General features: G+C 40.4%; 1 protein-coding gene across 3 annotated transcripts in view; it reads right to left on the bottom strand.

Moving 5' to 3' along the window:
* Nucleotides 1-9,877: 9,877 nt before the first annotated feature.
* glceb (glucuronic acid epimerase b) overlaps nt 9,878-14,694 on the bottom strand; it is a 72,622-nt gene continuing 67,805 nt past the window's right edge. For all 3 annotated transcript variants that reach the window (XM_061739655.1, XM_061739646.1, XM_061739664.1), the window contains one exon: nt 9,878-14,643. In XM_061739655.1, the coding sequence (XP_061595639.1) occupies nt 13,912-14,643 (732 nt within the window). In that variant the 3' untranslated portion in view covers nt 9,878-13,911. The remainder of the gene's footprint in view (nt 14,644-14,694) is intronic.

The raw sequence follows: 14,694 nt of genomic DNA, 5'->3' as shown, positions 1-14,694 counted from the left end.
AAAAACGGTGACCCTGTTGGAAATAATGCAAGAAAAATTCAGTTCAAATACAGAATGAAAAAGAAAATCAATGGAAAGATACTGAATTTTTTCTTCAGATTTTGATTGTTATAGTTTTTACTTATACACGTTAGGGCATATTTGTTGGTACTCTTCTATTAAAGAAAAAAAAAACCACAATGGCTCTTTATAAATTAAAATTTACTGAAGCCTGATGAATGAAAATCAGCTGTGGTTCAACAGAATCATTTAAGCAACAAAAAGGTGAAACTGACCTGGACAAATTAGTTGGTGCCCTGGAAAAAAGCTAAAATCATGTGACTATGGTGACATGCTGAACTAAAGTGTGTCCTGTAGAAACTTAGGGGCCAGATTCACAAAACATCTTAAGAAAAAAAATCTTCTTAAGTGTCATTTTTGTCTTAAGTTCAGTCTTAAGAAGAAAAAAGAGAAGACGTCAAAATTTCTAAGTATTTTCTCAACTTTCTTCTTAAGTTTCTTCTTAAGAAAAAACTTAAGAATAAATGGTATTCTTGAAATAAAAGTTCTTAAATTTGTTTTTGACTTTTTTAGTGAGTGACTGGCGGTTAAGACGCAAACTATCCGTATATATGTTGTTTGTTGGCGCGTTCAATGCAATGACATATTTTAGGAAGTTCTTCAGTAGGAAAAATAAGAAATTCATAAGAAATGACAGTTCTTAAGATGGTTCTTAAGAAAATATTGAGGAATTGCACTTAAGAACTTTCTTATGAACTTCTTAACTTTAGATCTTAAGACATTTCTTAAGAACATATCAGTCAGTCTGTCTATTTGAACCATTGGTATTAAAGGTGTTCACCACACTGAACATGGCCCGGAGAAAATAAAAGACAAAGTTGTCTGAGGAGATCAGAAAGAACATTCTTGACAAACACGTTAAAAGGTAAAGACTATCAGATCATCTCCAAGCAGCTTGATGTTCCTGTTTCTACAGATGCAAATTCAGTTCAGGAGTTCAGGCTCCACAGGACTGTAGCAAACCTCCCTGGAGGTGGACACAAAAACAACTGATGACAAATTAAGTAACAGGAAAGGTAACCAAAGATCCCAGAACAACTTACAAAGAGATTCCAGGTGAACTCCAAGGTCCAGGTGTATCAGTGTCAGATCACATCATCTGTTGCTGTTTGAACCAAAGCGGACGACTGCAGAGGACTCCAAGGTTGGAAGAAAATCATAAAACGCCAGACTGGAATAGATCAAAATGCATATTAACAAGTCTCAAGCCCTCTGGGAAGAATGTCCTTTGGACAGGTGACACATCTGCTCCATGTTCACAGATGCAAAAATGAAGCTTTCAAAGACAAAAACACATGTGGCTACTGTGAAACACGGGTGAAGCTGTTATGTTCTGGAGCTGCTTTGCTGCATCTGGTTCACGGTGTCTTAAATCTGTACAATGAAATCTGTCAAAGCCCTCTGGAGCAAATTATGCTGCCCAGTGTCAGGCAGCTTGCAGCTCACGGACCCTCCGAAAAGACAGCTAAAAACACAAGGACAAAAAAAAAAAAAAACAGACTACTCTGGGGTGTCCTATGAGACTTGACCTAAACCCGGTTGGACATGTGTGGAAGAAGCTGAAACCTGCAGTCTGGCGAAGAAACCCCTCACACCTGAGACAGCTGGAGTAGTTTGTTCATGAGGAGTGGACCAAAATACCCATCCACAGGTGCAGAAGTGTCATTGAGGGGTACAGAAATCACTTGAGTCCAATTATTTGTGCAACAAAGTATTAAATATCATTCATCCTGACCAGATTCATTTGCTTTAAAAAAAAAAAAAATGATTCCGTTGTATCAAAATTTTAAAGCAATATAGTTTTTCAGTTAATAATTTACAAAACAACTGCCAATTTTAAGTTGTTTTAGTGCCCATTGTAGGGTTTTTTTTCTTTAGAAGGAGCGGTACAATCAAATTCGTCCACATGTGAGACATAAATACTTCATCATGCTTTTGCTTGAAAGAACGGCTGCTCTGGCGTCGATGGGCGACTCCCGACGAGTGCAAATGTTTAGAGGAAATTCTGATTTTGCAGATGGCAGAAAAAGGAATTAAATCTACAGGAGGAGTAGGCGGGTAAAGTAGGGAAGTATCCGTGTCCATTCATGAGATACACATAGGGTTGCCACCTTTCAGAAATAGAAATAAGGGATGCCCTGATTTCAGCAGCGCAGGAGCCAAAAAAAAGCCCCAAAACTTCTAAACTGAATAAAAATGTGTTTTATATGAAAAAACTTTCATATTTTATATGAAAAAACAAAATGCTTTGATTTAAAGTTTAAAGTGCTTTAATAGCATTGAACTTGCATGACTGTACAGACAGCCAACCATATAGCAGCTGAAATAGCCTCCTATGCTACGTATGTCCATATCAGCCCAGATGTAATATAGCCTACAGGTGAAGAATATGGTGTAAAAGTTAATTTATTTCAATAATTCAACTAGAATATGGTGTAAAAGTTCATTTATTTCAATAATTCAACTAGAATATGGTGTAAAAGTTAATTTATTTCAATAATTCAACTAGAATATGGTGTAAAAGTTAATTTATTTCAATAATTCAACTATAATATGGTGTAAAAGTTAATTTATTTCAATAATTCAACTATAATATGGTGTAAAAGTTAATTTATTTCAATAATTCAACTAGAATATGGTGTAAAGGTTAATTTATTTCAATAATTCAACTAGAATATGGTGTAAAAGTTAATGAAAATACGGTACAAATCGTGTCCCGTATTAGTTCAATACGGGACGCAACATTTTTTTCTCAAATAAAGGACAATTCCGTATTTTACGGGACGGGTGGCAACCCTAGATACACATGCCACACCTCTCTGAGCTCAGAGGCATCTGGGACGGACTATCGGAATGTGGAAATGTATATTGTGGAATGACTAACTAATATAGACATCTTTTTCAGAAGAAATGGACGGTTTGCTTTTCATACCAAAAACACACCAGACAATCCAGACTGTTATCAGCAACAAGCCCCAAAGCCAGGGTCTGTGCTGGTACAGGGGGTTGCATCAGTGCCTCTCGCAAAGGTAATGAGCACTTCTGTAACGGCAGCATCGGTGCAGAAAAGTGCACCGAAATTTCATAGCAAAACAATGTTTGCTGCTTCAAGATGAGATCTCTTCAAGGACATCCATGTATTTTTCAACGCCACAGTGCAACACTGCATCCTGTACACATTACAAAAGGCATGGTTGAGAAAAGTGTGTGCATGCACTAAACTAGCCAGCATGAGATCCTGATCTGGCCCTAATAGAAAGTGTGTGGAGAAATTGGAAAGTGCAACAGCTATGACCTGGAAGTGCTGCATAGCTCGAGGGATATTTGCTGAAAGAAAACAAAACAACTGAAACAAAATATCTGGGTATCTTCACAAAGACACATTTGAGGTGTTCTGAAAGGGAAACGCTAAATTACAAAGAAGTTATACGCTTTTCTTTGGAAACATTTTGCACAGCAGAAATGCAAAAGTGGATATGTATTACCGACTTATGAGGAGTGGAGGTACTGAGGACCCAGCCAGAGGGAGATCCTTGGGGAACCAGGAGGCTGGCAGAATGAGAGCAGACGGACAGGAAAGACAGTTCCTAGGAGCGGCCAGGAAGCTGGCGGGACAGGCGAGGGTCTTATACAGGGACGAGGGCAGGTTCTAACACTGGGACAGACACAAGAGACAGGCAAAGGAACTGAGACAGCCAGAGAGGTGGGGTTCTTTGTAGGAGCAGGAGCTGAAGAAGAGTGAAGGCCTGGGTTTGGAAATGCTGAGAGTTCAGAGACTGAAAGAGCTACAGAGACTTGGAAAAAAATTGGGACTGACACTGGGATGAGAGAGGGTGGAGAAGAGCAAGGATTTGTTTTGAGTTGAGGTAGGAACAGAACTTGGGGGGGAAAAACCCCACAGAACCAGGAATCACTCACAGTCAGGGAGACAAACAGATCAGCAAGAGAAAAGACAAAATATACTCACAGGACTAACGAGACACAGGTGCAAAAAAATCAGGGCAGATGGTAACAAGGGAAACCAAACTTTAACCAATCACAAGGACATAGAGTTTCAAAATAAAACAGGAAACAGGTTAAACACAAGATCTAAACTTAAGAATCAAGTAAAACACGGCAAATTAAACTCAAAACCTTACAGAAATCTCAAACCATAACAGGATCGGAGCATCGAGTAAAACTGAAATCTAGTATAAAAAAAACAATAATAATTATAATCTTCATTTATTGAGTTCATCCTGTCTCTATATCAATAAAAGTCTAATTAAATGTTAGATTGACAGAATTAATTCTTATTTGCATTTTCAGTTTTGTCCCAATATTTTTTTTCAGATTTGGGGTTTTAGAGTCAATCCACAACAAGAACCTGGTTGTAATTGTAATGTGAGTGCTTGTAAATCATGTACATCAACAGACTAAAGTAAAAAGAACTATATTTCAACCTAAATGTTGACGAGTGTCAGTGTATACAAGAGGAACAACAGGACAAGAATGCACATACCTGTGTAGGCCTACTCATTTATAATCCACTGCTAACATACCTGTAAGTGCATTTTTCAATTGAGCACATCTGGAATTTACCTGACTATCACATATAGTCTCTAAACAAATAAAAGTTTGTGCCATATTACATCATTTAAAGCCAGAGTCTTGATCCATCCTGCATAATGATTCACCATCACTGAACTGGATACCTGTCGTTGCTGGTGTTGACAGCTGCAGGTCTTATCCCACCACAAGATGTCAGTGTCAGCAAAGAGAGCAGGCAGCTCCTGCAGCTGCTGGTGGGGAGTCTGCAGGAGCAGAGGCCCTGAGAGGTGCACATTTGTGCACCTAGTCTTTTACCCTGAGTTAAAGGTTTAAAAGCCGGATGTAGTCTTTTTTTTAATTTTGTTTTATGTTGTCATTGTTTTATTTATGAGCCTGTGACTGTCAACTGCAAAACAATATTTTTTGGGGGGAACATTACAAGGAATTAAAAGGGATCACTGTGGGGGAGGTGGGGAGGGGTCTGGGAACATTGCATTATTGTTTAATTGACTGTTAATGAGAAAAAGAAGCAAGTTTGCTTGAGGCCACTGTTCCCCTTCGCAGTACAAGCCAAACCGAGTCTCCAGAGATCCTGGATGTTTGTGTAACATCAGCACAATGACTTTCACGAGTATTTATTGAGTCCTTGTTGCTCACGCACATATTGCTTTCTGTAATTACTTTTTCTTTTCTTGGAATATGCTCTTAGGGCTCAGATATCATATATTGATCTCTTACTTCAAAACAAAACAAGTATACAATTTGAATTTTTTTATGAACATTTCCGTGTACTTCACATTGGAACTTCTACTATTTTACACTCTCTCCCTAAAAAGAAATGTCCACATTTATTTGCTATCTGTTCAGATTCAGATTTTATTAAAATACTGCAGGATAAGTTTAATGAAATCCAATTGCATGATGATATGAGGCTGCTAGAATCTGGAACAGCTACCGGTACATTTTTAATAGCAGGCTGTTTGCACATGGACTGGCCTTTCTGTCGCTTATTAGGAGACCTCCTCAGTTCACACGCTAACACGCCTTTAGGTGAGATACTGAACCCTACATTGCTCCAAAATGTTGCATAAATGTGTCTGCTAAATTAATTGAATCTATTTATGTCAATATTGAGTTAAAGCCCAAACTCTGTGGAAGTTATAGTCTATAAACTATAGATGTATGTGGATAAGACCAATAAAAAAAATGTGTGTGTATATATGTATATATGTATATATATATATATATATATATATATATATATATATATATATATATATATATATATATATATATATATATACATCACATTAGCTGTTTCATAATCATTAATTACTCAAACACTAATTTTCCTGTTTCAAAGTGCGTATTTTTGATAAGATTCATGATCTGTTGTGTTTGCGTGACATTACAAAAGGAGCAAACATGCTGCAACGCTGCAGCTGCACCGAGTTTGTGGCTCCCTGGTGTTTTGGCTGATGAGGTGTAGTTTGTGTCTTCAAATGAGGTGCACACGTGCCAGCCGCCCCCCTGATACATTATTAATAGTTGCTAGACTCCAGGCGCGCTTTTTTTCTTTTTCTGACTTTCACAGCTTTGTCTCCTGCACTCATCCACAAACGCCTCCTCCGCAGGCTTGCTTTGTCTCCCTTACATCGCTAGATAATTTTTTTTCCCCTCCCTTTATTGTTCTGTCGCCTGATTGTTCTTCACCAGCACCTGTTTATGGGAACTGAGACTTTGCATTATATGATTTTAGTGCAAATCATTCTTCTTCTGTTTTTGGCTTCTATTCAGAAGGGGAGAATTTGACATGGTTGTCTTCTCAACAGTCACAAATGAAACAAAATGAGCAGTGAAAAATGTGCTTGTGGAGAAGCAGATTCTCTGATGACAGCAGACTGCTGAGGTAGCTGCTAATTAGGTTGGACTTTAAAGGAATCCCTCAACATTTGTGAACTCCTTCTTGTTCTCACTCTTGCAGAGAGGTAACTCTCCACGTTCTCACTTCTGTCTGCTGAACATGAAGTTACAACCAGCAGCCGCTGAACTTGGCTGCAACGAGCACGTCACATCTAAAGCTCACAGAGGCATATTTTTTTATCTAGTTTGTGCAATCTATGCAGAAAAGTGTGGAGTGTAGAAACACCTTTGGCAGCCTGAAACTCAGTCCCACAAAGAAGAAAAACAACAACCCCACTATAACGACATCAGGGCTATGCTTGTTGCTGCTATCACCATGCTAACCTAAGCTAAGTAGCCGTAGTCTCTCTATATTTCCCTAAATGTATATTTATCTGCACAGATTTGTCCATTCTGAATGGTCATGTCATGCTTTTCTATGTTGTCTAAGATCATTTATCATCTTACAAAATATTTGGCTTTCAGGGTGCTGAGAATGCTTCATTCAGTAGAACATTGGTTCTTTATGATAGAGAGAAAAGTTTTCTTAGAGCGTTATACTCCAGGTGAATGCTAATTTTGTTGATGGGGAATTTATCACTGCATATCTAAACATATTAATCTGACCATAAACATTAATGTTATTTGAATATTCTTCAATAATTCATTGAGGAATATTAAAATAACATTAATGTAGGGTTGTGGGGTGTACGGTTGAAATATTTCAATTCCATTAGGGGCACTATTAAGGCTTTAATTCTGCAGCCCATTTCAGCTGACGTTGAAGTGTGAAGGTCATTTATGGGAAATGTTGAAAACCTTTCATCAATAACGCGTTGATATGTTTCAAAAAAACACCTCTTTATTATTTTCTGGAAGAGCCTCCCTGTGATTTTTGTCACTCTGAAATAAGTTCAGGGTTTTGGAGTTATGCTATGTGCAAAGCTGCTCTAGGAGAAGCAGAGATCAAAATGAAACCCGTTACACAGCCAGTTTTTTCCGGCCCTGTAGCGCCTTTACTGAACCCGTAAGGGTATTTCACTACTTTTTTTTTTTTTCCTTTTAGCCGCTGTTATGTCTGCTCCACGTCGAGACAAAGCAAAACACACATAGTGACTGAATAAGTGGTGTCTGAAATGGCTACTGCTGCACCCTCCTGCAGCAGCAACAATAACTGTTTGTCAATGGGAAAAATCACGTAGAAATTTGAATTCATGTCAGCATTTAATCAGCCCTGTTGGTTTATTCAGTGCCGACTAAATAGAGCATTTTGCAAATCGATTTTGTGATGTTGAAAAAAAGAAAGAAAGGAAAAACATTACGTGTAGTGTCATCAGTGGACATTACATATAAAACTCCATAGAGTGTGTAGTGTAGATTTTTAAAATGCTTTCAAATGTTTCTATGAAGCTTGAACACAAGTTTTATTTCCTTCTGTCTCTCTGTCTCTTTAGTTTGGGCTGTTCCTTCATCAGAACCACTTAACCCCCGAATCAAAAGTAATCCTATTCACCATTTCAACGCCACTGTGGTCCTCCAATAATCCCTTTCACTAATTTCTCTAAATCAATAACCCGCTCTTTTCTAAATGCTGGAGTAAGTCCGTCAGTCTGACTGAGTCGAGATTCTTGTCTTCAGTGTTGGAACTCATTTCTAACACGAGTTTAACTGCCAGATATTTTGGCACTTAAGTTTGTTAGAAATAAAATAGAATGAAAAAACCTGCATAGTTGCTTTATTGAACCTTATTGAACCTTATTCTTAAATAACACTCAAGGAGTGAGTGGATAAAATGACTCTCTTGGTTTTTACTGAACTACAGTTGTTTTGAACGGAGCTATGCAGTAACTGCAGATTGTTTCTGCTATAAAACACTGAAGGCAAAGGGGGGATGAAACCTATGACCTCTTTAAAAGATCCCCTGAGGAGTGTGTCAATTTGCACCCGTTTGATGCCTTTCCATCGGTCTTCTTTTCCCACTTCCTCTGGGACCCCCGACCACACACAGATCAAGTGGGTACATATATGGACAACAAATGGCCAACGTATCTGGACACCAGAGGTCCAAGGATTTAGCGTAACGTCTTCACAGCCATCTCAAAGACATCAGAGTCACAGCAGAGGAGACTGAGTTTATCAGGTTTATATCGGGCTAATTACAGGAACGGGAGACGGACCCGAAGGGGACATTAATATCGTTAAGGAAACAGGGGGAATGTGATTCATGTGTCTGGTAGGGAGAATGTAAGGCAGGATTGCATTAATGCCAGGAGATAATGAAAAATGCAAGCGGGTGGCAGCAGACAGTCCTTCTCAGGTGTGAGACACGACTCTCACTGGATCCTAATAGTCTCATTAGGATACATTATTAATCAGGACAGTTTTTATACTATGCATGTAAGTGTCTACCATGCTTCCCTGCAGCACAACATGCATCTTTCCTCTTTTTTCTGGGATTTTTTCCACCGCTTACCTGTTGGCTTCCCACCTGCTCCTCATGAATTGGCTCTCATGCTTCCCTTGTCCAGAACTTATACTCTCTGGTTTTAGTGTTAGTGCTAACTAGACGTTGCCTCGCAGGCTCCAGGTTCAAATCCAGGCTGTGTGAGGTTTTATAATGGTTTTGACTAGAGATGCACTGATCGATCGGCAACCGATCGGTATCGGCCCGATAATGCCCCTATCGGTTTTGATCGGAGATCGGAAAAATAATAGTTCAAAGCGGGCCGATCAGATAACGTTTACAACAACAAACCGCCGCAGGAAAGCTAGTAAGCTACACTTACTCTTTGTAAGCCGAGTCTAAGTCGTCTCTAAGAGTCTCTAGAGTGTGAAATATTGCACATTGCCTCAGCCTGCAATAAAACAAACAATTCATGATACTTTCTCATCTCCTAATTTTATACCTGATAATACAATGTCAGTGTTGTGTACATGAGACAACACTATTGACGAATGTATGGATTTCACGCCGTGATCGGTAAATACTGATTTTGGAGATCGGTGCATCTCTAGTTTTCACCAGGTACTGTGACGTCAGGCTACGTTGCGATTGTCAAATGATCCGAGAAGTGAATGTGTGTGTAAATTGTGTTTTTTTACAGGGGCGACCTGTCCAGGATGTCCCGGCCTTTTGCCTGCAGAGAGCAGGTAGAGGCTCCGACAATCCTACACAAGTTTGCTGTATAGTTTGAAAAAAAAATATTAAACTGGGAGAACAAGTAACGCAGATGACCTGGTACCAAACAATCTTTAGTTTTCTGGCAACAAACTAAATCGTTAGCGATAGAAGTAGCACAGAGGATTATAAACCAATCACACATCTGTACTTTGATTTTATATTAGACTGATGAATCGTCAACAAGCACAGATCAAGACAAGAGACTTAGGAAAAGAGATTTTTATTAATTTTTTTAAACACTTTTAAAAAGCAAATTTTAAAGCACAAAGATCGACTCTGTATATAAACACTTCTCATCCCTGGACTAGAAAAATGGTAGCATTTGCACTTTGTGCTTCCATTGCAAAGTCTATACAACCGCTCTGGGTCCGTCGTGGCGCCACGAATCCCAGTAAACATCTTATTGCATAAATCACACTGACCTCTGAGGCCTGTTGTTTGTTTGTGTGTGTCAGATAAAAGAAAAATACTACTGAAATGAGAAAAGAGAAACACACAAACCGGTTACACAGTGAACAGCAGCTTTCTTAATGAAGGCGTTTGCACATCGTCTTGGAAAAAAAACGAAAAAAAAAAACTGTGAATCCAAGAGAAACTAAAAATCACATGACAAACAACAAGTTGTGCTTTTGTTAACCTAACAAAACGTAATCCTCTACAGATGAATATGACACTAACAAAAATCAAAATAAAACACTTTAAAGGAGAATTTGCAGCTATTGGCTCATTTCCCTTTAAAACAGTAGCTGACTACACGCTAATCTCTAGTTGCACCACCCCCATCACAATAAGCAAGTATTACATGTCAGCTTGTTGCTGTAACTTACTCAAACTACGCTTGGAAAAACGAGCACTTCTCTAAAGGCAGCGTCGCTCCTTGATATCTCCCAGGAGACTAATCACTAAATGCTAAACGGAAGTCAGTCTGCACAAAAATACAGATTCAAATAAATCGACTTTGGTATAAAACAACACGGAGCTCGTGATTCTCACATAAAACCTCCATTTTCGAGTTCCCTTTTTCTTTTTTTAATCAACAGGCTTCAGCTAGTTCTGTTAAATTGGTAAAGTGTAAACTACGCAAATATTCACGGGAAGAACAGTACAAAAGGAAATGAACAAAAGAACAACCAGCATTGACATAAAAAAAAAGAAGAAAATAATCATTGTTGGTCTTCTGGAAGTGTAAAAATGTATTATTTCAGCTATAAAAGTGAAAAAAAAGACAAGTTATGGTTTCAGTGTTATATATTGTTCATATATTCTATATGTTGTGAGTAAAGTGGACTATCTGTGCATGTTTAAGCATTTTTTATACAATACAGTACATATCTGCCACTAATTTTACCTCAGAATTTCTGACTTTATGCTTAAAAGCCAATCTATGTAGCAATACCACTTCTGACCACTAGGGGTCATGTACCAATGTGTGGGGAAGGTCTGGCATGTCTTGTAACACCTCTTTCTCCCACTAAAAGTGTACTTCATTGTGGGTAATGCATGATCTTGAGGTACACTGCCCCCAAGTGGTCAGACGTCAGATATCTCCACAGACGAGCTTTAACGTTTCCCATGATGCATCTTAACAGCAACTCTTCTATGTGAGTAACAGGTGATGTTCTTAGGTGGAGAGGACAAATTAAACTAAACCAGTCCAGTGGGGTTGATGGTGCAGCTTCTCCTTATGTAGTGCTACACAAAAATGGCAGTGTTCACATCCACAACACTGACTCTTGGCCTTCATCTACACGAGGCAGGATTCCAACTTTTTATGTTCAAGGTTTGACCCGAAGCTCGCCTACACCAGGTTTACGTCCATTTAAAGTCGTCATTACGCTCGTGTCCCCTCACAGCATGCTTTCCTGGTTTTCTTCACCGCCTCTAAAGGGCGTCTTCATTTTTAACGGCCAGCGTTTCTGCTCTGTCCCGACTCTAAGGCATGAGTTGTAAATCTGGAGTGTGTGTTGTGAAACGCTGTGAAAACTCAAGCACAACCCGTTAGTGCATTTAAATGCTTTCATTTCACATGTAGGGCTGTTTTTGATTATTTTTACAAAGTGTCGTCAAGCCTTTGAGGTCTCTCGTCCTTGTAATTGGCAAAAACCAGGCAAAGTCACCTCTGGACCCTCATCCTGGTCGCTTGTTGCTACAACTGTGCATCGCTTTACTACGTCACGTAGCAACAGTGATGAAATAAGCCCACAGAGCTACAGTGGATATCATGAGAAAGGCAACTAACTGACTCAAGAAAGTTCATGATGGAGAAGGTGGAGACCAAACAAGAGTCAATCAGTGTTGTAAAAACTCCTTTGTGCCACTTTTATGCAACCAAATACCCAAAACAGCTTAATTTTAAATCCTGCTTGAGCCCTGAATATGACCTGGTGCTAACATGGCAGTGTCTAATTCAGAGTGAGTTCCTAATAATGTTCATACTGGTATTTTGTGCCCGTAGAATCACACGTTTCTTAGATTTTGTGTAATTGGCTCACATGACAACTTGAAGGCCGGCTTTGTCTACAAGATTAGACCACTTTTATAAGAAAAATCGATGCGATCGCCCTCAAAACCAGGGAACATCCCGAGTCTCCTGCCAGCAGATGGAGGAGATCCTCATTGAATGTGAGTGCTGACTCACCCGTGAGGAGCGATGTTACCGTTGCAGCCTCCTCACCCTATTAGCTGACTGAACTGCGAACACGTTTCTCCTCGCTCAGCAGTGAATCGGGCAGCGCTCGCAATGAAAATGCTGAGTTCACGCGCCCACAGCAGGCGAGTAGAGCGGCGACAGCCCTGCGGGGTCTGACGGCAACTTTACATTCAAGAATCTGCCTCACGGTTTAGTGCTGCCATCGTCTCTTCAAATGCACCCAAGTGGCGCGGCAGATGTGCCTCTGCCGCCCACATCCATCTATCCCAACACACAACAGACAACTAACACCACCTACGTATCTGTCATTATCATCCTCAAGTATGAGCTACATGGGAACAGCTTTTAGGATGAGCTGGATCATGACGGAGCATGAAAATGAACAAAGATGGAACCAGAACCAATCAATGGAATAAATGAGATTTGAGATTTCATCAAATAAACATCCGTCAGGGGCTAATTTAGTTCATTTTATGATTTAAAAATCTAAATGCGTGACTGAAATGACTCCTTTACAACTGCAGTCTTAGTTTCAAGTTTTAAATGGTGACAACGCACCTTTAAAAAAAAGATGAAAACTCTTCTGATTTAAGTTTTTCTTCAGTCAACTAAAGACGACCAGGGCCTCGTTACAGTGACTTTCTTCAGCAACCTTTTCCTGGGATTTGTGTTCGGCTGAAACCATCTTGGTGGTCAAACCGACTCATCTGGAGTAACGCAGATGTTTTAGCAACTAGGAAGAACTCAAAGTGATGCAGAGGCTGTTGTTTGTAGCTGCGCTCGTGTTTTTTTTTGTGACAACCTTGATGAATTATTAAGACGGGGTTTAAAGAGAGCTGTGAGCCTCAAGTGTTTATCTCTGCGACGGCAGCAGGGACGTCATGTTTTTGCAGAGCGTAACTCCATTTATCTATTCTTTAGAACCGATATCAAATAGCTAACCAGGCACACCCAACTGTAATTATTTATCATCATTATGACTTAAAGGACAGGGGCTTCAAAGGTAACTGTAATGAAGCATAAAGGATCTAAGAAATAAAAATAAAAGATTTGAGTTTCTTATATTGATTATATTTAATTTTTTTTGGCAATTTTCTTCAAATAGTTTATAAAATACTCTGCTATTCACAGTTGATTCCTTTAGATAAACTCTGCAAATGGAAAAGGAAACTGAAAAGAACCGTGGAAGAGAAATGTGGTGGATTAAAGAATGTCAGAAATGTGTTTCAAGGAGTTCCTTGCTTCTCCATCAACGTCTACCCTTACAAAAACAAAAAAAAACGTATTCTTCCTGAATATAAAACCCACACTCTGAAACTAGGTCTGTGCATAATTACAAACACTAGCTCCAGGGAAACAAAAAAACAAGAACGCTACAGTCAGTGTTGCAGAAAATATAAAACCTGCAACAGAGCACACAGGAAAGTTTTAGTGGTGAGAGCTGCAGCCGACTGAACTCATCCCTCAGATTGTGAAACTTAACCTGAAGCGAGGGCTCGGCTTTCATTCAAGCACCCGACCAGCTCCGACAGAGCGAACGAGTCGGCCCCCGTTCTCATCTCAGCGTAGAAACCCGTAGCTCGCTTGTTTAGTTGTGCTTGGCACGAATCCCTTTTAAGTAGTTTTTCCAGCGCTTGACCACATCCTTGAAGATGGGGGAGTTGTCTATAGACGCCAGCAGCTGCAGCTGGTTGATGTGTGTGGTGTGATAGTCCCAGCGGGCCAGGTTGGGGGCGATGCCCAACATGAAGTGCCGCAGGTCGTATATACTCCCGGACCCCGTGTCATAAAGGGGCAGCATGGCCTTCAGCGAATCCATGCCGCGGCCGAACAGCTGCCCCGCCTCCCTGCCCAGCTTCTCCCCGGCCGTCTCGGCCAGGTCGTAGAGTCCCAGGAGGGAGTAGATGAAGCCGTTGAGAACGAAGGAGCTGGGAGTGGTGGGGTATTCTTCATACCAGTCGTACTTGTTCATGAACACGGCTTTGACCCCGTGCTGCGCTGAAGGCACCTTGTACGGTCCCACTGCCTTGAGGGCAGCGTTGAGGTAAGCCTGGTTCTTGGTGAGGAGGTAGGCTCTCACCAGGGTGGACATGGCCTGGCCCTGAGCCATGGCCGAGTACCAGCCGGGCTCCAGGGGCCGGAAGCCGTCGCCCAGTTTCCGGGTGACCATGATGGGCCAGCCGCCTCGCTCGTCCTGGTTTCGGAGCAGCCAGTCGCTGGCAGCGTAGAAGGCGGCCATGTGGGCCGTGGTGGAGATGGTGACATTGTCAATGAAGCCACGCCCGCGTAGGATTAACCTCACCACCCGTTTGGGCATAATCTGGAAAAAAAGAAAAGAAAAAAATAATTAATTTTGGAACAGGACGTCTGG

Source organism: Cololabis saira, chromosome 2 (assembly GCF_033807715.1).
Source record: "Cololabis saira isolate AMF1-May2022 chromosome 2, fColSai1.1, whole genome shotgun sequence".
Lineage (NCBI taxonomy): Eukaryota > Metazoa > Chordata > Actinopteri > Beloniformes > Belonidae > Cololabis > Cololabis saira.
Note: the sequence above shows the minus strand (reverse complement) of the source record. Positions and strands in the feature narration are given on the sequence as shown.